We start from the raw sequence: 25,524 nt of genomic DNA, 5'->3' as shown, positions 1-25,524 counted from the left end.
TCTAATGAAAAATGTGACTATTCAAGTTTTAAAATACGACATCTATGCTTACAAACATACTTAGGCTTAACCTTACAAAAGTAAAGACAAATATAGGACTAGTTTACCTGGTATAATCAAGACTAAAATATTATTCATTATGACTTATTTTAGCTACAAGCAATTTCTATGTGATTAGTAGCATTAGGAAATTAATGTATGCTTTCTAATATTCACACCTTATGAGATGGAATTACTTCTGTCATGGGAAATGGAGTTGCAGAGAAGCTAAATCACTTTACCCCATAGTAGGCAGATGATGGCAGAAGTTGACTCCAAAGACAACTTAATCTTGATGGACTCAAGTTATGACTTGATGGAAACAAAGATCACCCATGAAATGATTTTCTTATTTTATATAATAGTATGTAACAAAAAGCAAGTGGAAAAAGAAGCAAGAGACTAAATTATATTAAAAATTATTTTTTGAACATATATGAAAAGGACTGGAAGAAAATGCATCTAAATAAGAATAGTGGTAGTAGGGTTCACATGGTAAAATGGTAAAACTATGAATGGTAAAATGGTAACATGATAAGTAATATTTTTTCCAGTATACAATTTTCTGAATTACAATATTACTATGAACATTTTTAAATATACACATAAACCAAATACAAAATACAAATCCCACAGAAATAACCAAACTTAAACTTGATTAAATTATTAGACAATGGACCTTCAGCCAGGATGTCAAAACAATGAAGGTACATTACTAGAATGAGCTATATTCTCACTGTAGGAAAAAATGGAATGAGTTGATACTTAAGGGAAGGGTATTCTGTGTGGGGTCATCACTGTAGCATTCACTGTTTCCCAAAGGCAGCTCCTAACTACAGGGGAAAGTCGAAAGAAGGGAAATGCAATTGTCTCTAGCAAGCATCTTTTACAGTTTATACCTGTTTCTCCTTCCTCCAGATCAACAGAAAATCCTAACAGGGTCTCATCTACACAAATGGATGTCTAACCCTGTGCACCAGAATCATCTTTTCAGAATATAGTTTGTACAGACTCAACCCTTTTCTTCAGCTACAGATCCCAAGCTTGCCTGAATTTGCTGAATTAAGACTTTCTGGTAAACGTGTCCAGCCCTTTGTGTTTCCAAAGAAAATTTCTCAGTTGATTGTGATATGCACAACTAATTAAAGAGTACTAGTCAAGTACTGGAGAACTCCAAAGACAGACAGAATACTGAAGGAACATGGAAACTGAACACAAGAGGAAAAAATGGAATCAACTTCCCTTGATCACCCATGCAAAAAAACTCCCATTTTTCCACAGGGGGGCAAAAAAGGCAGAAAGACTGTATTATAAGACTTGGGTTGTTATTGCTCTAAGTTATATCTTATAAATCAGAATTTGGAGGGCAAAATTCTCTCTAAAAGCATTTTTACAAGCAGATTTTATACTTCTGTTTTGCTCCACTGATGGAAAGTCTTAGTTTGTGTAACTCAAAGAGCAATGTGTAATTAGAACCTACATAAGAATAGAGACATCATTAATAAATCACTAACTTTGGAAGCAAGATTTTATAAATAATATAAATAGCATTAACATTTTTAACTGTAAAATCAGATTTTAATGAAATAAATGCCTTAAAAAGAGGTTTTGGTAAAACAAAAGATGGCTGAATCCCCAAAAGAGAAAACTTATGTAGGCCCACAGCACCACCTAGTGCTCACAAGTGGGAAACAGCAGGTGATCTTTCTACAGCAACTTTCTTAATGTGTAATTTACATAAACTTCATATAATGTGCCCAATGACAAGTATTAGAACTGCAGGTTAAATATGGGACTATTATGTCTTCCTATTTTTAAGAATGATAAGTTAAAGTAATCACTAAATTTGAAAGCATAAAAATTAAGATTTTGGTTAAATAAACCAAAACATTTGAAAACAAAAACAGTAAATTAGTCTTCATTCTATACTAATTTTCCAAAATAAGTGAAACTTTACTCTTAAACAGATTCCAAAAAATCAAAGTTGAACTTTAAAACTTCTATCAGTAAAAATAATACATTTATTATAGCACAAGTAGGTGTAAGATGAGTGTTATCTCTATTCCTACAATGGAGAAATGTTATCAAGTTGATATTACTTCCATTAGACTGAAGTTCCTCAAGAAATGAACCACACTTCACCCCTGTTTAACTTCCTACCTCAATTATCTCACTCATAGCTTGATAGCTTAAACACACTATTCTTTTTTTTATTTTGGTGGTGGTACTGGGGTTTGACTCAGGATCTGATTCTTGCTGGGCTCTACCCCTTGAGTCACTCCACCAGCTCAAAGACACTGTTTCTTATAATTTATAAAAATATCATCAAATAATGTAATCATATCTATATAACTCTACTAGTTGTTTTTGAAAAGCTTTACTACAAATGTCTAACACAAGGTGTGGAAAGGCACCAATTAATACGACAAGAATATTGTACATTATCTCATTTTATTTCACAGCAAACACATTTTACAAATGAAATCAATCCCTGGAAAATGTATCCCCCCTTCCTAAAGTCAAGTAAGGTGTGAAGGAAGAATTTTAAACCAAATTGTGCTTGACTTCACAGTGTGAATGCAAAATGCCCTGAAGATAATCAAAGATAAAACTTTATTTTTGTATACATCATCAAAGAGCATGTTGTTGGACATCCAAAAGGAGGAAAATGCAATGTTTAAAATAAAACTATGTGGAACAAAATTCTTGTTAGGAAACTAATGGTCAAGTTTTAGTTCCCCTTACACCAAGTTTCAAGGCGTCAGGGATGGGAGATGAGGCCCATCCTAATAACTACACAGAGTTATGATTGATGATATGCTGGAATTGTCATTTGTTTGCATTAAAAGAATCCACATTCACTTGGAAGAACTTTGGGCAGAACCTCCAAATTTCCATACTCCACTGCTTCATCTCCATCACTGGCTCTGAGAGCAACTTCTATTTCTTCAAATGCCTGATTGCACTTCAAGTGAGGCCCATGTCTTAAACACACTAGGATGTCAGCACATAACTGTGTCATAGTAACAAAAGATATGCAGAGGGAACTGTTTCTCTTACCATATATTTGGGTACAGCACAGCTCTACAGAGCATTCCATAAATGGGGAGATATATATATATATGTATGTATGTATGTATGTATGTATATGACATTAGAATACTAATCTGGTATCCAGCGCTTATGAAGAAGACAGGGTCCTAAAAGCAATAAAAGCATGAATCGTACAATCACAAAAGTCTTAAATTGCCTTCCATAACATAAAAATTACAAGAGGCCCCATACCTTAACATCTGGAGTGAACGGAGCAGGTTTGAGTGTCACAGAACAATGAGTTCGGGATAGCACGATAGGTGGAGGAGGGATTCTGCTTTTCTTTGTTTTTGAACTTTCCAAATATTTCTGATATGAATATAGAGCATTTTGTTCTTCTTCGCTCCTCTCAATTAAAGAATATGCTTCCTATAATGAAGTATGAATATAGAAAAATACATTTCAAGAGCTGACCAGCATCATCTATGGAGTTTACTTTGAAGATTAAGATAGTTCATTTCCAACACAAAATAAAAAGCCAGATGTAAGGCTTTTAACATCGTTATTATTAATAAATGTCCCAGATAATTCTGAAGTATGGCAAGAACTGGGAACCACTGATTTAGCTGAGTAAATCTACCTTCCTCTCAGTCTCTAGTCTCTTCAACATTGCCTCCTGGCCCTTCAACATCTCCTCCAAAATTTGCTAAAGTGCAAACTTTTCTATATGCCTTTTGTGCTGAACGTGACTATGTTTTCTAGTCTTATCTCTCTACTCTTTCCTTCTCTCATCCTACTCTTTCCCTACTTCTCTGTCCAACCTAACCTCTGAAACCTTGACAGAAAAATCTTCACTCATCCTTTGATGGTCTCTTGCCTCTGTGTCTCTGCCACGCAATTCACTGTTCCTGGAGGAACTTACATCTTTTCTGCTTCAAGACCCACTCAAACCATCATCCCCTCTGACATGTCTACGATAACCCCATGTGTTTAGGTACCCTCCCTTCTTCATTCCTACTACCTATATTCTAGCAGGTATTATACAATCTGTGATCTGTGTACCTGACTGCCTGCATCCTCAAATGCTGAGTGTATGGCAGCAGGAACAGTACTTTATTTCTCTCTTTGGGTTCAGTCCAAGGTTATGAGTGGAAGACACACTAAATTGTAACAGAGGAGAATTACCTTTACTGTACTGCATTTTAAGCTAACATGTTTAAAATGTTCTGATTGGGTTTTGATCCATTTTAACTTCAGACCCCTAACTCAGATATCATGGCCCAGTTTGAAATGAGTTAGAAATATTAACGTCTTAAGTGAAGAGCAATGAAAGAAAAGTCTAAAACAAAGTCCTAAGTCCTGGATTTTAGTAAGTCAGACAAATTCCATAATAGAACTCAAGACAAATCCTAATGTTTGTTAAAGAGTAGAATCCTAACTTGATAAGATTTCATTCATGAGAAAGTGAGGATTTTTTTTTCTTTTTGCAGTACTTGGGTTTAAACTCAGGGCTTACACCTTGAACCACTCCACCAGCCCTTTTTCATGATGGGTTTTTTCCAGATAGGGTCTCTCAAACTATTTGCCCAGCTGGCTTAAAACTATGATCCTCCTGATCTATGCCTCCTGAGTAGTTAGGATTACAAGTGTGAGCCACCAGTGCCAACAAAAAAATGGGGATTTTTCAATAAATGTAATATAGCACATTAATAGAAGCAAAGACAAAAACCACTTGATCATCTCAATAGATGCAGAAGAAGTTTTTGATAACATTCAACACCATCTCATGATAAAAGCTCTAAGAAAACTAGGGATAGAAGGAACATCCCTCAACATTATAAAGGCTACACATGAAAAGCCTATAGCCAACATCATACTCAATGGGGAAAAACTGAGACCATTCCCCCTAAACTCAGAAACGAGACAAGGATACCCACTCTCCCCACTCCTATTCAACATAGTCCTAGAATTCCTATCCAGAGAAATAAGGCAAGAAGAAGAAATAAAAGGAACACAACTAGGTAAAGAAATAGTCAAAGTATCCCTATTTGCAAATGACATAATCCCATACGTCAAAGACCTAAAAACCTCCTAGACAGCATAAACAGTTCCAGCAATGAGGCAGGATACAAAATCAACTTACAAAAAATCAGTAGCCTTTCTATACAAACAATGAACAAATTGAGAAAGAATATAGGAAGACAATTCCATTTAAAATAGCCTCAAAAAAATCAAATACCTAGGAATAAACTTAACTAAGGATGTAAATGACCTCTACAAGGAGCACTACAAACCCCTGAAAAAAGAGATCGAAAAAGACTACAGAAGGTAGAAAGATCTCCCATGCTCATGGATTGGCAGAATCAACATAGTAAAAATGGCTATACTACCAAAAGCAATCTACATGTTTAATGCAATTTCCATCAAAATTCCAATGGCATTCATTAAAGAGATTGAAAAATCTACCCTAAAGTTCATTTGAAAACACAGAAGATTGTGAATAGCCAAGGCAATACTAAGCAAAAAAAACAACACTGGAGGTATCACAATACCCGACTTCAAACTACACTACAGAACCATAGCAATAAAAACAGCATGGTATTGGCACAAAAACAGATATAAAGACCAGTGGAACAGAATAAGGACCTGGATACAAATCCACACAGCTAAGCCCACCTGATTTTTGACAATGGCACCAAAAACATACAATGAAGAAAAGACAGCCTCTTCAACAAATGTTGCTAAGAAAAGTGGTTATCTGCTTGCAGAAAACTGAAACTAGATCCATGCCTGGCACCCTGTACTAGTAGCAACTCAAAGTGGATTAAGGACCTTACTCTCAGACCCAAAACCTTGCAGTTAGTACACAAAAGAGCAGAGAATACTCTGGAAACAATATATATAGGCAAGGACTTCCTCAGTAGAACTCAAGTGGCCCAGCAACTCAGAGAAAGGATGGACAAATAGGACTACATGAAATTAAAAAGCTTCTGCACAACAAAAAAAATGGTCTCTAAATTGAAGAGACCACCCACAGAGTGGGAGAAAATCTTTGCTAGGTATATATTAGACAAAGAATTGATAACCAGAATATATATAGGGAGCTCAAGAAACTAAACTCCCCAAAAATCAATGAGCCAATAAAGAAGTGGGTAACTGAACTAAACAGAACTTTTTCAATGGAAGAAGTCCAAATGGCCAAAAAACACATGAAAAAATGCTCACCATCCCTGGCCATAAAGGAAATCCAAATCAAAACCACACTAAGATTCCACCTTACTCCTGTTAAAATATCAGGAACATCACCAGCAACAAATGTTGGCAAAGGATGAAGAGAATCATACACCGCTGGTGGAATGTAAGCTAGTACAACCACTTTGGAAAACAATCTGGAGACTTCTTAAAAAACTAAACATAGATCTACCATATGATCCAGCAATCCCACTCCTAGGGATATACCCAAAGAAATGCAACTCAGGTTACTATAAAGGCACCTGCACACCCATGTTTACTGCAGCACTATTCACAATAACCAGGCTACAGAAATGCCCCACTACCAAGATACCCCACTACCAATGAATGGATTAAGAAAATGTGGTATTTATACACAATGGAATTTTACTCAACCACAAAGAAGAATGAAACTTTGTCATCTGCAAGAAAATGGATGGAACTGGAGAACATCATCTGAAGCGAAGCTAGACAGCCTTAGAAGGCCAAAAATCTCATGTTCTCCCTCATATGTGGATTACAGACCTAAAACAAATGCAGTAATATTATTGGACCTGGGTCACACACTAAGGGGAGAACACGCAAAGGAGGGGTAGGGAAAGGGAAGGAAACCTAAAACTTGAAAGTGATTGATGTGCTCACTGTAGAGGAGCAAATAAAGTAGTCTTAAACTGGCCGAGACCACTACGGGAAGGGGACCAGGAAATAGGGAAGAGATCTGGTAGAGATGAAGCAGTTCAGGTTGTAATACACTTGTGCATGGAAGCAAGGCTAGGAATCTCTCTGTATAGCTATCCTTATCTCAAACCAGCAAAAACGCTATGTCTGTCTTTTGTTTTTATTCATTTATTCACATGTGCATACATTGTTTGGGTCATTTCTCCCCCCTACCCCCCCCCCCCCGCACCCACCTTCTCTCCCCCACCCCGCCTCGCTTCCAGGCAGAACCTGTTCTGCCCTTACCTCTAATTTTGTTGAAGAGAAGACATAAGCATAATAAGAAAGACAAAGAGTTTTTGCTAGTTGAGTTAAGGGCAGCTATACAGAAAGATTCCTAGCACTGTTTTCATGTACAAATGTGTTACAACCCAAGTTGATTCATCTCTAACTGATCTTTACAATGGTTCCTGATCCCTTTCTCGTGTTGACCTCTGTTGCTTTAAGGTTTCTATATTAGTTCCTTTGGAGTGGGGACATCAAATGCTTTCATGTTTTGGGTTTTCTACTTATCCACATAGCTCCTGTATGTGCTCTTCCCTTGTCATGTGACCCAAGTCCAAAAACATTGCTGCATTTGTCCTAGATCTAAAGTCCGCATATGAGGGAAAACATATAATTTTTGGTCTTCTGAGGCTGGCTAACCTCGCTCAGAATTATGTTCTCTAGTTCCATCAATTTACATGTGAATGATAAGATTTCATTCTTCTTCATGGCTGTGTAAAATTCCATTGTGTATAAATACCACATTTTCTTGATCCATTCGTCAGTAGTGGGACATCTTGGCTGTTTCCATAACTTGGCTATTGTGAATAGCACTGCAATAAACATGGGTGTGCAGGTGCCTTTGGAGTAGCCTGTGTTGCATTCCTTTGGGTATATCCCCAGGAGTGGGATTGCTAGATCATAAGGCAGATCTATGTTCAGATTTTTAAGCAGCCTCCAAATTTTTTTCCCGAGTGGTTGTGCTTGCATTCCCACCAGCAATGTACAAAGGTTCCTTTTTTCCATATCTTCACCAACACCTATTGTTGGTGGTGTTTTTGATGATGGCTATTCTAAGAGGGGTGAAGTGGAATCTTAGCATGGTTTTGATTTGCATTTCCTTTAAAGCTAGAGATAGTGAGCATTTTTTTCATGTGTTTTTTGGCCATTTGAATTTCTTCTTTTAAGAAAGTTCTGTTTAGTTCAGTTGCCCATTTCTTTATTGATTCATTGATTTTGGAAGAGTTTAGTTTCTTAAGTCCCCTGCCCTGTATATTCTGGTTATCAGTCCTTTGTCTGATATATAGCTTGCAAATATTTTCTCCCACTCTGTGGGTGGTCTCTTCAGTTTAGAGACCATTCCTTTTGTTGTGCAGAAACTTTTTAATTTTATAAAGTCCCACTTGTCCATTCTTTCTCTTAGTTGCTGGGCTGCTGGGGTTCTATTGAGGAAGTCCTCACCTATACCTATTACTTCCAGAGTGTTTCCTGCTCCTTCCTGTACTAACTTCAGAGTTTTGGGTCTGATATTGAAGTCTTTGATCCATTTTGAGTTGATACTAGTACAAGGTGATAAACATGGATCTAGTTTCAGTTTCTTGCAGACAACCACTTTTCCCAGCAACATTTGTTGAAGAGACTGTCTTTTCTCCATCATATATTTTTGGCACCTTTGTCAAAAATAAGGTGGGTACAGTTGTGTGGATTCATGATATGTCTTTCTTATTATCTCTTATGTTTTGTCTTCAACAAAATCAGAGAGCAAGAGGGCAGAACAGGTTCTACCCAGAAGCGGGGGGAAGGGGAAGTGGCCAAACAATGTATACACATGTGAGTAAATGTAATTTTAAAATTTTTTTAAATGCAAGGATTTTTAAGGGGATTCATCAAATAAAAACAAATAACATCTGAAAAAAATCCAGAAGTAAAAATTCCCATTTAATAAGGTGTACACAATTGGGAAAATGTGTCATTAGTGACCTGAACGGTCATTGTAGCAACAATGCTCTAGAATACCAAAGTATTACAACTGCAAACTTTGGACAACTGGTCCCTAATTCAAGATCAAGAAGTAGTAGGTATCCATGACAAGTCATATAATGGAAAATAACTACAACCTCACATCCTCCTTTGTCTGGCAGTCCTAGCTAATTAGAAGAGCTAAAAATCCTTTACCAATCAAAGGAAAATGCTCAGCCAAGGAACCTCAATGGAAATAGACTTCTCTACCAACCCACCAGGGAAATAAATTCTGAGTGCTCATTCAATGGTGACTTGTGCTGCCATGTGCCACAAAATAATTGAGGTCCAGAGTTTTTGTTTGGATGCAAATTTCTCTGCTTACAGTTTCCATTAGAGAAAATGAGACCTGCCTCTCTTCAGAAGTTATCCAACTTGCCTTATGAAGACAGGTTGATATTAAATACATTTGACACAGGCCTGACATTGTGGTACAGCAAAACACTAATGGAAATATGTAATGCACTCCTGAGGGCATGATTAAGACATATGTAAACAACTACCACCAGACTGGAGTGATCAAGTACCACACATACCGCTTATCTCTAGACCTCCCTGAGGTAAGCCTGGGTTCTCAACATGAGGATGTACATTACAGAAGATGAAAAGTAGACTAGTTCCTCACCAAGAACCCTGGGAAGGAATATTGCTAAGAATAAAATATACAATTTATAAGACAAATCTGAGAAAAAACAGAGAAAGAAATGTATACTCTCATAAAGAAAAATGTATATAAAGCAACAGAAAATAGTTCAAACATAATGCTCCAGAGTGCCTAAAGTGAAAAAGAAAAATAATTGTAACAATGACTTACATTTACTGAGCACTTACTCTGTGCCAAAACTTAAGCATTTTATATGAATCATTTCACAGAATCTTCCCAATCTTTCCTCATTTTATAAATGAAGAAATTAAAACTTGAGAAAGCAAAAGTAACTTACTTAGGACATTAATCAATGGCAGAAGCACAACTCTAATCTAAGCCCCTTACACTGCTAACCACCACGCTATCCTGTCTTAATAAAAAGCCAAGTTAAAAAGCAACCTATATGGAGTTTACCATGCAGTACCTTTAAAATACTTGAAAGGAAAAAACCCTACTATGTAAATATGCTAAAATCTTCTGTCTTTATTTGAAATCTGAGGGTCAACCTCATTGAAGGTCTGTATAAGAAAGGCTTTGCTCTTAAAAAAAGACATCACCATGGAAGTCATAAAGAGCTGAGATCTTTGGCAAAAAACAGTTCATATACCCCTCCCCCTCCAAAAAAGGGCAAATAAGATTGATTTGACTGAAATATTATAAAATAGGAAATAACTAAGTCCAATTACTTCTAGAATAGCTCATATTTAGGGTACACCAAGATACAAATTAAAGCCAGGAATTCTTAGAGCTTCTAGTAGCTCTGGGATTTATCATTAGTTCTGTCCCAGAATGGAATTATACCATTTTATTTTTTTATCAATTATAAAAAATAATTTCCTAAACCATAATTCTCCTTTGCTTATAGTTGAGGTCCAGAATTTGGAATTGCTAAAATCATCTCAGTTGCAGATTCGTTTAGGTTCCAACAATTAGTATTAAGAGAAAATTAGATGCAACAATTGGACTTCTTTTCAACAAAAACAACTGGAAAACCAAACCTGGACCAAAGCTCCAGAAGGACAGGTCTACAGAACACAGTTATTATAATATGATCAGGACACAGGCATTGAAATGAATGAATGCCGAACTTTTTTCCTTAAAGAAGACAGAGAACACCTTTTTCCTAGGCAATTATTTTCTACTGAGGTTCACAGAATGAAGTTTTAGCCTTTTTTTGCCTGCCTTGAAGATTCTGATTCCCAGGAGGGAGTCATCAATGTTTGAAAGGGGAAATAGATACGGGAAGAAAACAAGAGCATAGAATGCTGCTTTGGAAACTCTTACCACTTGGACTGAGGAGCATTTCTGCCTCTTTCCAGTGAGAAATTTCAGTTTCATACACAAAGATATAAATGGTCAGCTGATAGACTTTTATGTGGATTAAATGCAATGACAAGCCACATATGACTGCTCTATTTGATCAGAAGTAGAAGACCAAAGACATCCAGTGTGTTCTAGGTAGTCACTTAAAGTTAAATGGCATAATGTGCAAAAAGATGAAACAGACTTCCAGAGGTCAAACAACCAAGACAGGAAAATGGTAAACATAAATCTCCCCCACTCAAGAAAAAAGCCAGTCATCTCACTTGGAAAGCCAACAAGTCATTATCAAAGGCATTTGTGGCTGCATGTTGATTCACTTTTAATTGATTTAGAATGAAACAGACACCTGATGAAATTATCTGAGTCCACAGGGGCAGAAAACTTTTGAAAAACTAAAACAGGGTATGAATTATTTAAGAGTTCGGAAGGCACCCAAGCATTTCATACCTTTTTATGACATCAGGTGACATATCAATTACTGATTTGGGGACAATTTTATTACAAGATCATGATAATGTAAAAGATCATGTAATATACCCCAGCAGAAAATGATTGCCAAGGGAAAGAAGCTTATTTGTCTTCTTTAAAGAAAGAAAGTTTGGCAATTATTTGGGCTATAACATCATTGTTTAGAAGAGCACCTTGAGGACTGATCATCAAGCCTTAACACTTGGATAAAAACTACCAGTGAGGAGCAGAGGTGGCTAGAGAAGATTATAGGATCTCAAAATAAATATTCAACATGCTCCCAGTTGGAGAAAATCCTTGTGAAGTTTCCCTCATAAAAACCAGAGCCTCTAAATGCATCTCCTGAGTCTATCCTAATAGGACATTATACTCATAATTTTTCTTAAGTGGAAATAGTTTCAGTGAGGGAATAGAAGGAAAAGCTATGTGCTGGATACTTGAGACCTCCCACATCTCCAGGATGCTCTCCAGCCTCAGTGGGAGGAGGGGAAGAGATGTAACAGACAATGGCATATTATAGCAGTAAGAAAACAGGACTGAATTATGATAAAACAAAGGAGAAAACCCCAGAGGTTTTATTCTCTTCAGGCTCCAAAAGCCCATGGGATTATTCCTGAAAGCAACATTTCTAAAAGCAAGTACCAATGTCCTCCAAGCGAATGGCCACATGGGGCATCTTCTGAGAAAATGGGTCTAAATACACCCTAGAAGACTTCCAACGAACAAAGATCAGAGGTCACTTGGCTAATCAGTTCTAACTGCCCAACACTGCCATCAAACTCTCATTCAAATGCTACAAATCCAAGATCAGTGATCCCTACTACTGCCAGGACAGATTTGGTCTCCTTGAACGCTTATCCTGGTGTAAGAGACTTCTTGTGGCTGACTCATCTCTACAGTCTCACTGCTCTCACATTACGACCCCTCTCTCCTCAACCCCTTCTGACCTGTCGCATCTGAGCCTTGTAGGCTGAACGGCCTGAAGATTACAAGCACTCTGTGTCTTTTGTTCCCTGGGGATCTTTGCACACATGGTTCTCCGTGCCTGAACATTCTTTCTTCCTTGCCCTCCTCTTTCTCTGGCTACCCAGTATTCTTCCAGTTTCAACTTTAGTCACATGCCCTCTCCTGGACATTTCTTTAAATATTTCCCACCACTGAATTAGACACTCACTGCTGAATTCTCCTGGCACTGTTGAATTAAGCGCCCATGAAACTAACCCATGGTTATCTCCTTACTTGTCTATGTTTCCACAGACTGGGTTTATCTATGAATAAATCCAGAGACCACAAAGAGAAGGTGGGGACCACAAAGGCAGGACCACAGGAGGAGGCAATCAATCAATATTTCTTGAATAAGTAAAGAGTTTTTGTTTGTTTATATCTCCTGCACTGGTTATACTACCAGACATATAGTGAACTTTCAATAAATATTTACTGAGTTGGATGATAGGCATTAAAAATTGTTTGTTGATGGATAAATTAATGGACAGATGACAGGATATTTTACCTGTAAGAAATTTTAAATTCCAAAATTCTACTTGTTAACCTCAGTTATCCATCTAGTTCTCTCAGACTCTCATTTTCTGATCCCTGAATTCCTCTCAAGAGATGTCCGATTTTTCAACAGTAACCAAGTCTTCAGATACCTTAATGGTGTTACTTTCTTCCCCAATTTACTCTATTTTTTTCATACCATAAACATTTTATAAACCATATCTTCATTTAAAAAAAAAATCCTGCAAAAATCCTTGCTGTCGCAAAATTTTGCAGTCACTGCTACTAAGAATACTGCATTGGGATAATGTCAAACCATTATGGAGGTGGGCCTCTAAAAATTCATGGTTTCCAACCTCAGGTAATGCTTCATACTTCTTTTAGCCAGTCCTTTTACTCAGAGTTACTCCTTCACATTCTTTCCCACTCTCCAACTTTCTTCACCCTCCCATTCCAACTATCCCCACCTCTTTTCCTAGCAGCTATCCTTGCCTCCTACTTTATCCAATTATTGAGGCAAAAGGCATCAACTCAACTCCCTGCCTCCATGCCAACCAAGTTCTTATATCTGTCTCTGTCATTGCTCCTTCTTTCTGCATCAAAGGATGAGGTGTCTGCCTGAAGCCCACCCTCCTCTGGAGAAGAACTCCTTTATCAGTGCCTTCAGTCTCATCCTCCTCCCTCTTCAATGGGACGTTACTCATGTTTTCACCTCTTTCTTCTATCTTCAGTTCACTCTTTGTTCCGGCTGTTCATCGTTGTCATACTAATAGACTAAACTTTCTCTGCGTTTGCTGGGAGCAGAGGGGTTGCTGTTTTGGGGGTTTTCTCTTTTGCTGTGTGTGTGTGTGTGTGTGTGTGTGTGTGTATGTGTGTCTGTGTGTGCATGTGTGTGTATGTGTGCATATGTGTGTATGTGTGTGTGTTTGTGTGTGTGTATATGTGTGTGTGTATGTGTGTGTGTGTGTGTGTGTGTGTGTGTGTGTGTGTGTGTGTGGTACTGGGGACTGAACTCAGAGTCTCACCCTTGCTGGAGTAGCAGCTCTACCACTTGAACCACATCCCCACTCCTTTTGTTTTTATAGGGTCTCACAGTAAATGCCTGGGTTGGCCTTGGACTGTGAACCTCCTACTTCTGCCCCCGAGTAGCTGGGACTATAGGCATACCTCACCACACCAAGCTAGCTTTTGAGATAGGGTCTTGCTAACATTTTGCCTCAAACTGTGGTCTTCCTGTCTCTGCCTCTCAAGTAATAGGGATTACATGAATGTACCACCATGCTCAGCCCTTAAATCTTCCCTCTTAAGCCATTCTTCACTCTGTGTCCTCCTAGCTTTGACCTACTTTTTTCCTTCTCAGTCAAATTACTTGATGCATTAGTCTCTGTCTTCATGTGTGAAGTCAATGCTACAATTTGGATCTGGAATGTTCCCAAAAATTCCAAGTGTAAAAGACTTCTCTCTCTCTTTCTTTCTTTCTCTCCCTCTCTCTCTCTCTTCCTATGAACAAGTTTCCTCCACCAGACACTTCTGCCATGCTCTACTGCCTTGCCAGCAGATTAAAAGCATCAGAACAAGTGACCATTGACTGAAAGCATGAGTCAAAACAAACCTTTCCTCCTTTTAAGTTGTTTATCTCAGGTATTTTGTCATGGCAATGGAAAGCTGACTAACATAGCTCATGCATTCAAACTTTCATAGGTCATACATAGCAACAAAAATAAAGAAGATCCCATAACTTGAAATGATTGCTATAGTCAACATAAAATGAATCAGCAAGAAGAAAGAATAATTTCCAAGTCAGAATAAGGCCCAATTACAGATAACAACAAGGCAGAGAACAAAACTCAGTGGTAAAGCATATCTAAGGCTCTGGCTTCAATTCAAAAGCACCAAAAAATAAAAATAAAGAATTCTCTAAAGTAGATTGGTCCAAAACTTCATTTAGCATTTTAATTCCAAAATAAGGAATGTAGGCTGGCATATGTCACTCCAAGTCTATAATTTCCCCCATTATGACTCCTGATTTTATTTGACTTCCCATGTAGGTTGTCCCAACAGAGATGGAAACTCTCACTTCAGAACACTCAGGACTGGAGATAAAGATTAATTTCCCTGCTCAGGCTGAACTACATAGGGTAAACCTGAAAGTTCATTATCAAAAGTAAGAGCAACAAATTATTTCTTTAAAAGAGAAATAAATCACTCATTTTAATAGAAGTCATATGCCAGGACCAAAACAAGAAATGAAATACTGTTACCATTAAAAAGTTGCCTGAAGATGTAGAGGTTGGAGCATTCTCAAATATTAAAAGAGCTTTCTGCATTAAGTAAACTGCTTTGGATAGTTTATTCTTCTTTATTTTATTCATTACACTTAACTCTGTGAAGGCAAACAAATATTTTACCAAAGAGGCAAGATAAAACAGTCATTCAGCTTTGAGGGAGAGTGGATACAGCTTATCCCAATTTTAATTACCTGTAAAACAATCGGTGCTGGCAGATTGCTTTAACTTTTCTGAACATTTAGTAGACATATTTTTGCTAACAGTTTGAGTCTGCAAAACTGAAGAAGACTGTCATTACAATTAGGCTTGTACCAAGACAGGAAATACCTTTTTAAAACATTAAGGAGTGACTATCTGTTTCTAAAATTATTGCTTCCTCTCTCATCTGTCATCTTTTTTTTCATTAATAGATAAAAATTCAAATAAATCTCCTGTGATACATTTTTATTGTCAGATCTTCTTTTATTTGCCACGGTATATCTCTGGAAGAGAATTTCCAAATCACAAAAATATTTCATTTTCTATTTCATCTTGAATAAAGTCATCTTGAAGGAGAATTTTTGTCCACTTTACCTTTTCTTAACTTATAGTTGGCAAGTCCTGACACCAAGCAGTTACCAAAATTTCCCATGACCCTTTCTAGAGAAACTGTGTCACCGAGGTCCCTGTAACAGCTCTGAGTACCACTGGAAGACCACAGACTCCCTCGAGACTTTCATCTAAAACACAAATGGTTGCCAGTTGTTGATCCTGGTGTTCTGCTGGGACTGACCATCATGGTGGTCCAGTAAGGAAAGGAACTGAATAAGGCACAAAAGGATACAGTTATGCTGGCCCAGGGAGATAGAAACTGTAGCACTGATTGTTGATTTTCAGGTCTGGTTCTCAAGAGATCTAGCCATATTTTGTTTCTGTTCTGGGAGGTCTGGGAGGCTGCCTGTAACAACTTTACAATAAATCCTTTTTATTGAGTTTTATACTTGTGCTAATTAACTGATGAAAAGATGGCAACAGACACCATTAAAGGATATAAGGTTTCTTTAATGGCAAATGGTAAGGGAACTTATCTGCATGGGAATAGAAATGCAAAGCAGAAAATAACACATCATCCTCTCAGTACTGAGGGTATCGTAAATGCTAATTAAACATCCCTGATTATAATCATTGCTGATAAGAAGGATGAGATTTCAACAAAATTCTGAATGCCAGATACAGATGAGTCATATTAATATCATGGTTAGCAACAGGCAGCCATTGTAAAGTTCTTGAATGAGAAAGAGAAAAACGGTATTTAGGGAACACTAGTCTGGCAGCAGTATACATAAGTGTAGAAAGACGAGAGGAACAAAGTCATAATCTGTACTATGTGGAAGTTCAAAAAAGCAGAGGAAAAAAAATCAAGGACACCCAGATTTACTGTGAAGAAATAATAACTAATTCTCAAGTTACCATCAATACATTTAAGTGGTCTCTCATAAAACTCATTTGGCCTTCTTCTTATGGATGATAATTAGAGAAAAAGCTATTTACTAGTAACACTACCAATAAATAAGACCCTATTCCACTAAAGCAAATAAAACAGCTACTAAGTGAGACTCGTGAGCCTGTTTCTTAAGGGGAACCTAATACAATAATTCTATTCACATACTGAAATACATTTCTGAACCAAATCTTTTCCGTTCAAAGAATGTTCAAGGTTATTATTCTATGTAAATTTATTTATGTATTAGAAATGCTTTATTAAATTTTCAATTTAATTATGATGATATATAGATAATTTATCATTTGCTTTCTCCATACTCAGCAAGTCAACTGGGAGACAGTTTTTGAAACTATATAAATGTTTATAATAAAATATAAAAGGTTGAAAACATTAAAAAAAGACAAAAGGAGGAGAAAAAGGATCTTGGTGGAAACTAAATATTTGCTTGATCAAATTAATAAAATACCAATAACTTACATTCAAACATAATTATACTTTTTAGAAGTTTACTTTGATAGTCAAAGTATAAAGCAATAATGAAAGGTATCTATTGATACTAACCAGAGAAGAAAAAAAATCAAATTTATCCAGAAAAGACTCAATCAACAAGAACTCAATTACAAATTAACTTGAGTCTATTCTTCAGCTTGGCTTGAAACTGATTCAGTGTAGTTATTTGCTTTGATGACTACTACCTTGCAGTTGGTCAAGAAGCATGACAGCTATTCGGTGCTGAGCTTGAATTAGTTCAAGATGCAAATCCATCATGAAACTATTTGCTGAGATTGGTTTGTAAGTGTCTCCAGCTATATCATAGAAGCACTTTGGTCCAGAAGAGTTGAAGTAAAAATGGAAAGGAAAACAGTTATCAAAACACACTAAAGTTAGCTGCATTCTATCACCACTCCAGTTACAATTTACTCATAGCCATTAAATCTGCTCCCCTCGCAATCGGCTCATCCACCAATAAACACGCTCTGAGGACTCACCGGTGTCCTCCTCATGGATGATTTCTGCTGGGGAGAGCTATTTCTAGCCCATGAGAGGAAAGCTTCCACAAATCATGCTTTACTTGCCTACTTGCAAACTCAGCTCTCCTCCTCATTAGGTAGAACTTCAACCATTCTCACCTTGACATAGCAGTGGTCTATTATTGACGATCCATTTGGCAAGGCAGTTAACATGTAATTTAAATTCATTCTATTGATTGTCTTATCAAGAAGATCATAAGCGTAAAACAACTGTTCCACAGGTTCTTTCTAAGACGATTTTATAAACAAAGAGGAAAAAAGAAAACTTAAGGAAAAACGATACAAAATTTCCAAACTCCAACAATAGCTTGAAACCAAACAGCAGAAAGTTAAACATTCAGCATCAACAATGTTGTATGTCTTATATAAAAATGTTTCAGTGAGTGTTAAGTACTACCATGGAAGATGCAAATAATGTATTTCATCATTTTCCAAGTATAAATTAAACCCATAAACATATATATAATTTCCATTTATTGTTTTCAAAATTCTTATCATGCTGGGCATGGTGGTACACACCTGTAATCCCAGCATTTGGAAAGCAGAGTCAAGAGGATCACAAATTCAAAGCCAGTCTGAGCTATGCAGAGAGCCCGGATCAGCCTGGGCTACAGAGTAGGACCTTCCCTCAAAAAATACTTTCTAATTGTACCAAAATGTATGGGTAAATTTTAAATATAGAACTCACATAAATTGTCATTTTCTCACACTTAGGTTTTTTTAATTATTATTTTTTTTAAACCACAGAATCTCAGAGCTAGAAATTTAGACTTTAGCCAGGTATGGAGGTTGAGACAGGAGAATTATGAGTTCAAGGTCAGCCTGGACTATATAGTAAGTTCAGGGCCAGTCTGAGCCACATAGCAAAAACCCAAGGGCTAGGGCTATAAACCCAGTGATAGAGCACTTGCTTACCAGGTGGAAGGCCCTAAGAGTGATTCCCCAGCCAAAGACAGAGAGAAAGAAAAGATAGATTCTGAGTCCATTAAACCCAGTGGTCTACATGATGATTTTAAAAACCCAAATGTATTTTTAATGTAACTATTTTCACATGCAGACAAATAGAATAAAGTACTATAGAGAACCACCAGCTTTGTTTAAGCTTTTGAATCTTCCATATTTTTCCAGACTATTTTAGGAAATATATTAATAGATGCATAAAATTGAAATCCCATGTATGACTATCCACAAGGCCATTCATCTTCTCTGCCCCTAGAATTAGCCACTGTCCTTGAATTTGATTTTACCATTCTTTGGCATGTTTTAACTTTCACCTCATGTGTATGTGTCCTTAACAACATGCGATATCATCACTGTGCATACTTTTTAAATTCTCCATTATAAAATTCTGCAGACTGCCTTTTTTATTTAATCATATGCTGTTGGAACTTATTCAGGCTGGTGTATGTAACTGAATGAGTCAGTTAGGGTTTGGTTAGGAACACAGAAAGACTCCAGATACACTTCACGCAAAAAAGGGATTCAATGTACAAGCGTCCCTCACCACTGGAAGGCATGGGGGAGCAAAGATGCAGAATGCTGCTGGTGACAATTTTGATTTCCTGTGATTCTCAAGCACTTACTCAGAGGCCTCTGGAAATCTAAGAACCTAGGCTGCAGCTTGCAACAACCTCAAGCCCCTGCTATACTGAAGCAGGCAGGCTTGAGCTTGCTCAAGAAGGCAAGAAAAGTCACATCTTCCATCTGCTGTTAGAGAATGAAAACTCTCTCTTCCACATTACAAATTCAAGCAAATATCCCTAACTGGAAAACTAAGCACCTAGGACCATATGGAAATGAGTTGCTAGAAACAGCCCTGTAATTCAAAGGTGACTACAGAGGGGAATGGAATGACTCTATCCGAACCCCATTGGGATTCATCCATCCTCACATGTAGATTGAACTGGTGCTACTCTACAGAGAGGTCACACTTTATGTATTCACTCATCTGCTGACGGACATTTAGATTGTTATTACTAACTATACTGCAGTGAATTTTATGTGTCTGGGAATAAAGATAAAGTCAATACTTCCTTTATACTCTTTATACCTTTTTATCTGCCTTCTTTTCTTACTATCTGTCTAAGAGTTCCAGAATGTGCTGAACAAGAATGACAGATATCCTTATGTGGTCACATCAGAATAAATGGACTACTTTTACTCTTTTACTATTGATATAACACACATTGAAGGCTTTGAATGATACCCTTTATCAGATAAGGAAGAGTTCCATTTCTAACTACTATGAGTTGTTTTTTAATTTTTTTTGTTGTTGTTTTGGGAAGTAATGGAGTTTGAGCTCAGGGCCTCACACTTGTTAGGCAAGCTTTCTACCACTTGAGCCACACCTCTAGCTCAAGAGTTATTTTTAAAAGGGAAGTTGTTGAATTTTGTCAAATGATTTAATTGCTTCTCTTTGTCAAGTGATACCGTCACATTTTTGCCTTTAATCTGTTAATCTGATATGCTAATTATAAATTTTCTGTTAAATCTTCCTTTCATTCCTGGAATATACACAACTTAATTATCTATAGCCATTCAAGATATGTATCTCCACTAAAGAATCACAGACTCTGCGATGTTCCCAATAAACCAAGCAGTGAAAGCTCCAATAACAAACTACTGAAAGGCAGGCCCAAGTTTATAAACCACTAGGGCGAAAAGCTTTGTCCCAACTATTCTTCTCAGAACCCAAGCTGGGATGTCTCCCCATAAACAGATTCTTTTCTGGTAGTTTTTTCTTGGATTGATCTCTTGTAGCTTCTAACTTTATGAGGAATCTCAGTGCCACCCATCTTTCATATCCCTGACCAGCACCTTTCTACCTATGCCCAGCCACCTACTGCAGCCCTCACCTGTGAACTTAGCATTCTGGTTTTCGGGGCCCCAGTTTTGGTCCCTGGTGCTTCCCTTACTTTCTTGAGAACTCTGCAATGTGCTTCAGAATATTTGTTTGATTCTGCCGAAATTTATAGGATCTTTATTTTAAGTCCTTTGGGTAGCTGTTTGGCCAGAAACAGAAGTCACTGAGCCTATCTTCTTAACATCAAAAAATTTTAAAGACCTCACACACATCCATATTTGATATATCATCTTTTCCCCCCACTTTTTCCTCAATGTTTCATCTTCATCACCACTATCACTACCATTATCATATTTATCATCATTACAGCTAACATTGAATTAAAACATGCTCCAGGTACTCAGATAAATGCTTTACACAGACTAGGATTTTAGTTGTCATGGCCCTATATGACAGATACTAAGGGTTATCATAATTTCATAATCCATTTGTTGAAGAAATAGATGCTTTGTGTTTGGTGAAACTAAAATAGTTTTATGTCCATGTAACCACAGTAGTACCTCACATATTTTTTAAGTAGATTGCATATATGCAAGATACATAATTTATCTTACCCTACAGACTCTGCCAGGTGAGCCTATGGATTTTGGATTCTGCTTACAATAATAAATTCTCAGTCTTCCTCTCCACAACCCTTCCCTCTCCTCCAGGTGTGTCTGAGAACACTAAATTGAGAGTTAGAGCTCTATGTAAAACATAAACCCTCAATAGCTACCATATACCAACCACATACTATTTTCTACAATGTTACAGCATTCCATTTAAATAGCTGATATTATAATTTTACAGATGAGGACACTTAAACAGATGGACTCATTTATTCAAGATCATGCAAAAAATCAAGATCAGTTAAGATTCACCTCTAGGTCTCCCAACACCAAGTGCTGGGCTGTTAGACACAACAGTGGACCACCTCTACTCTATCTACCATCCACCCCAGTGCAGCAGAGCAGACTGTGAGCTGCACAACTATAGGGCCTGCCATTCACATGGTTGTCACCACAGACTTTATACTTACTGTGACAATTTCAACAATAAATCATCTGGAGGAGAAGACTTTTTTATTTAAGTAACAGCAGCAATAGCTCATAAATGGTCTTTAGTTTCTTTGTTGTGGGAAATCTGATACCTTTTAAGAAACTCATTATACTTAGTGGCTTTAATTGCCAGAAAATTTCCATCTGAAGCCAAAAATCTAGCACTTTATTAACTTCCACTTGGATTCCTATTCCTACTCTATAACATCTCAGAGAATATGAGCTAGTCCACTAAACCAGTGATTCTCAAGCTCTAGTATCCTTAAGAATCTATTCGAGGAACTTTTTAAAACCTCATACCCAAAATTATGGTCAAATATGCCCAGAGTGAGAAACGGAAAGATGCACTGTTAGTGAGCCCTTGACAAAAACCATCGTCAGACAACTATTGTACCTCTCCTGCCTCTTACATGGGTCAGTATCTGCTCTCAATTTGAGATTTCTCAAATCTATCTTCAGAAGAGACAAAATCACATAAAGAACTCAAGTTTAGCCAGGAACCAGTGACTCACACCCTGTAATCCTAGCTACTAAGATCGGAGGATCTCTGTTTGAGGCTGGTCCAGGCAAACAGTTCACAAGAACCCAGCTCCAATATAAACAGGGCAAAATGCACTGGAAGTGTGGTTCAAGCAGTATTGTGCCTGCTTTGCAAGCTGGCAGCCCTGAGTCCCACCAAAAAAAACAAAACAAAACAAAACTCAAGTTTATATCTCCTGAAACTTATAATTAGAAGATGAACATTCATTTGAAAACACGAGCCCCTCCCCCAGTGCTTCCATACATTCATTCATAAGGATAATTGATTGGTACCCAGTTTCTCGGGATTTTATCTATTCTACCAAGTATGACAGAAGTGTGGATGAAATAACTTTAAATTAGCACTTGTTCTTATATTTCAAAGGGCTGCCACAAATTAAGGTAATAAGGGTAGGTGGTACATGAAAGATCAGTTAAAGTTATTTATATCTGTGCATTAGAGAAATATCACTGTATAAATATCCTAAAGTTTTGTTTGTTTTGTTTAATAATCAAGAGGCAACACAGCCCAGTGGTTAAAACCCTGGACCTTGAAGGCAGAACAACTAAGTTCAAATCCCTGATCTATCCATTCCTGCATAACACTGACCAAGGTGATCATTACGAACATGGACGCCATATTTACCCTAATCAATGTGAGTAGATCTTACAAACAATGCTGAGAGCAAAATGCAAGCCGCCGATCAGCACACAAAGCAGGACACTATTTCACAAGTGTAAAAATAGGCCAAACAGTACTCTGTATACTTCAGAATGCACACATATGTAATAAAAGTAGCAAAACATCTGGAATTTATGTTCGACATTCTTTTGAACAGTAGTTATTGCTAGGTGAGGGGAAGGCAATGCAATCAGGAGAGAAGTGGAGGAGGTCAAGCTCATCTGCAGAGCTGGCCTTCTGTATCCCTGGGCGTTATATCCATGAATTCAGAAAATTGTGGATCAAGACTTTTTTTTTTTTTTCCGGCGGTACTGGGGCTTGAACTCAGGGCCTACATCTTGAACCATTCCATCAGCCCTTTTTTGTGAATGATTATTTCAAAATAGGGTCTCATGGAACTATTTGCCCAGACTGGCTTTGAACCACGATCCTCCTGATCTCTGTCTCCTGAGTAGCTAGGATTATAGACTTGAGCCACCGGCACCCAGTGGATCAAAACATTTGGAAAAAAAATGTGTGCTGAACACGAACAAACATTTTTCTTACTATTATTTCCTAAATAATATAGTATCGCAGGGTGCTGGTGGTTCATGCCTGTAAACCTAGCTATGCAGGAGGCAGAGATCCAGAGGATCACGGTTCAAAGCCAGCCTGGGCAAAGAGTTCCATGAGACCCTATCTCAAAAAATCCTTCACAAAAAAGGCTGGTGGAGTGGCTCAAGGTATAGGCCCTGAGTTCAAGCCTCAGTACCGCAAAATAATAATATTAATAATAGTATAGCATAACAACTATTTACATAACATTTACAGCACAGTAGGCATTATAAGTAATCTAGAGGTGATTTAAAGGATACAGGAGAATATGCATAGATTCTGTGCAAACACTGTACCACTTTATACAAGGGACTTGAGCATCTGAATATTTTATATCTGTGGGGGTCCCAGGGCCTACACACCACAGATGCTAAGGGATGACTATACTAGAAACATTTTGTTTCTTAAGCTAGCAGATGAAAATGGATCTTGATTATAATATTCTTTATCATTTTGTCATTTATTTCAAAGGAAATTTTCCAAAAATAGCAATTATGAGGATTAACAGCGAAAGTGCTGAGAAAATGTTAAGTATCAGAATGGTACATGTTACAAACATGGGACACAAGAAGTACAGAAAATGATAATATTTACAGCAACATAGTAAGCTACAGACCTTTGGTTTTTATCTCCTCAAACATCCTCCAATGTAAATACTACTTTTGCAATATAAAATTAGAGTTTATGAATTAAATCATGGTAAAATAGAATACGGCTCACTGGCTTCCATTCTGGGAAGGTATATTCAATGGTAGCCCGTGAACTATTAGGACCCTAAGTAGCTATTCCACAGTGAGTAAGAGGGGTTTATTCTCAAATAATGGAACACATGGTATTGTACAGCTCCTTGAAAAATCATACCGTTTATGGACAAATAAATGCTTTCAGAAATCTCACAGTGAAAACCCTGTGTGTTTAATCCAGTCACTCAAGATGAGTTGACCATGGCATCTTTTTTCATGGAGACAGCACTAGCATCACATAGGGCAGAGCTTACAAATGCGGTTGTAGATTGGCACAACTCAAATGTCAGAAGAAAAGCAGGACAAAGCACAGGAATGTGAGCTGGGGGGGCATGGCTCAAGTGGTAGAGCACCTGCCTAGCAAGCATGAAGCCCTTAGACCAAGACCCGGTACCACAACAACAAGTAGGAATAGCCACTCACCCCCCACCCCCCACCTTTCTCCTTTAAACTAATGCTCACTGTGTTCCCATGTGCCATGACTGTTCTAGGTACATGTTAATCACCTAATGGGTTACTTTTGCATGGCCAAGATATCTGCGGGAACAACTTAAAGGACGAGAGATCTGTTTTGCCTCACAGTTTCAGAGGGTTCAGTCCTCAGATGCTTGGCCCCCTGCACCTGGCAAACAGCATGCGGCAAAGGAGTTCTTTACCTCAAGGCAGAAGGGAGCAGAGAGAGACAGAAAAGGGCTGGGACAACAAGGCAGGTCCCACCTCCTAAAGTTTCCAGAATCTCCCAAAATAGCACCACCAGCTGGGGACCAAGCCTTCAACGTTAGCCTGTGGGGGACATTTCACAATCACACTATAACAGATAAGAATTCATTCCATCTGTCAGAGGCATATGCTGAGTAAAACAAATTTGCTCTAGAAATCCATGAATCCTAACACACTCAGGATATCAGTAATAACGTAACTGGAAATGCCTTTGTGATGCTTCACCTAGCTTACTTTTAAAGCTGATTGGGCTTTTTCTAAAGTAAAGGCAAAAATGCCCTTGTAGTCTTCAATATATACAGAAACCATAAATGCTTAAACTTTAAATATTAACAATTATATCAATAAGGAATCATTATGTTTATAAATTTGATATTTGAAAATAAAAAATTCATATTTTCACTATGTTCTCTATAATATGTTGAAATACCTTTAATATTGGAAGAACTTCCAGGATCCCTTTTGGAGTCCCAGGGAATTCCTCAATCCCTTTTTTTAAAGATGCAACTGGGAAAAAAAAGAAAGAAAGAAATAGGAAAAGAAGAAGGAGGGAAAGGAGGAGGAAGAGAAAAAAAAGGAAAAGAGAGAAGAAGAACCAGGGGAAAG

The 25,524-nt window shown here is 37.5% G+C and overlaps 1 protein-coding gene across 2 annotated transcripts in view; it reads right to left on the bottom strand.

The window, feature by feature from the left end:
* Cfap54 (cilia and flagella associated protein 54) overlaps positions 1 to 25,524 on the bottom strand; it is a 210,157-nt gene that overhangs the window by 146,335 nt on the left and 38,298 nt on the right. For both annotated transcript variants that reach the window (XM_074084168.1, XM_074084170.1), the window contains exons 15-20: positions 25,349 to 25,425; positions 17,860 to 17,988; positions 17,425 to 17,551; positions 15,438 to 15,524; positions 15,220 to 15,341; positions 3,325 to 3,501 (exon numbers count right to left, since the gene is read on the bottom strand). In XM_074084168.1, the coding sequence (XP_073940269.1) occupies positions 3,325 to 3,501; positions 15,220 to 15,341; positions 15,438 to 15,524; positions 17,425 to 17,551; positions 17,860 to 17,988; positions 25,349 to 25,425 (719 nt within the window). The remainder of the gene's footprint in view (positions 1 to 3,324; positions 3,502 to 15,219; positions 15,342 to 15,437; positions 15,525 to 17,424; positions 17,552 to 17,859; positions 17,989 to 25,348; positions 25,426 to 25,524) is intronic.

This window comes from Castor canadensis, chromosome 8, assembly GCF_047511655.1.
Source record: "Castor canadensis chromosome 8, mCasCan1.hap1v2, whole genome shotgun sequence".
NCBI classification, from domain to species: domain Eukaryota; kingdom Metazoa; phylum Chordata; class Mammalia; order Rodentia; family Castoridae; genus Castor; species Castor canadensis.
Note: the sequence above shows the minus strand (reverse complement) of the source record. Positions and strands in the feature narration are given on the sequence as shown.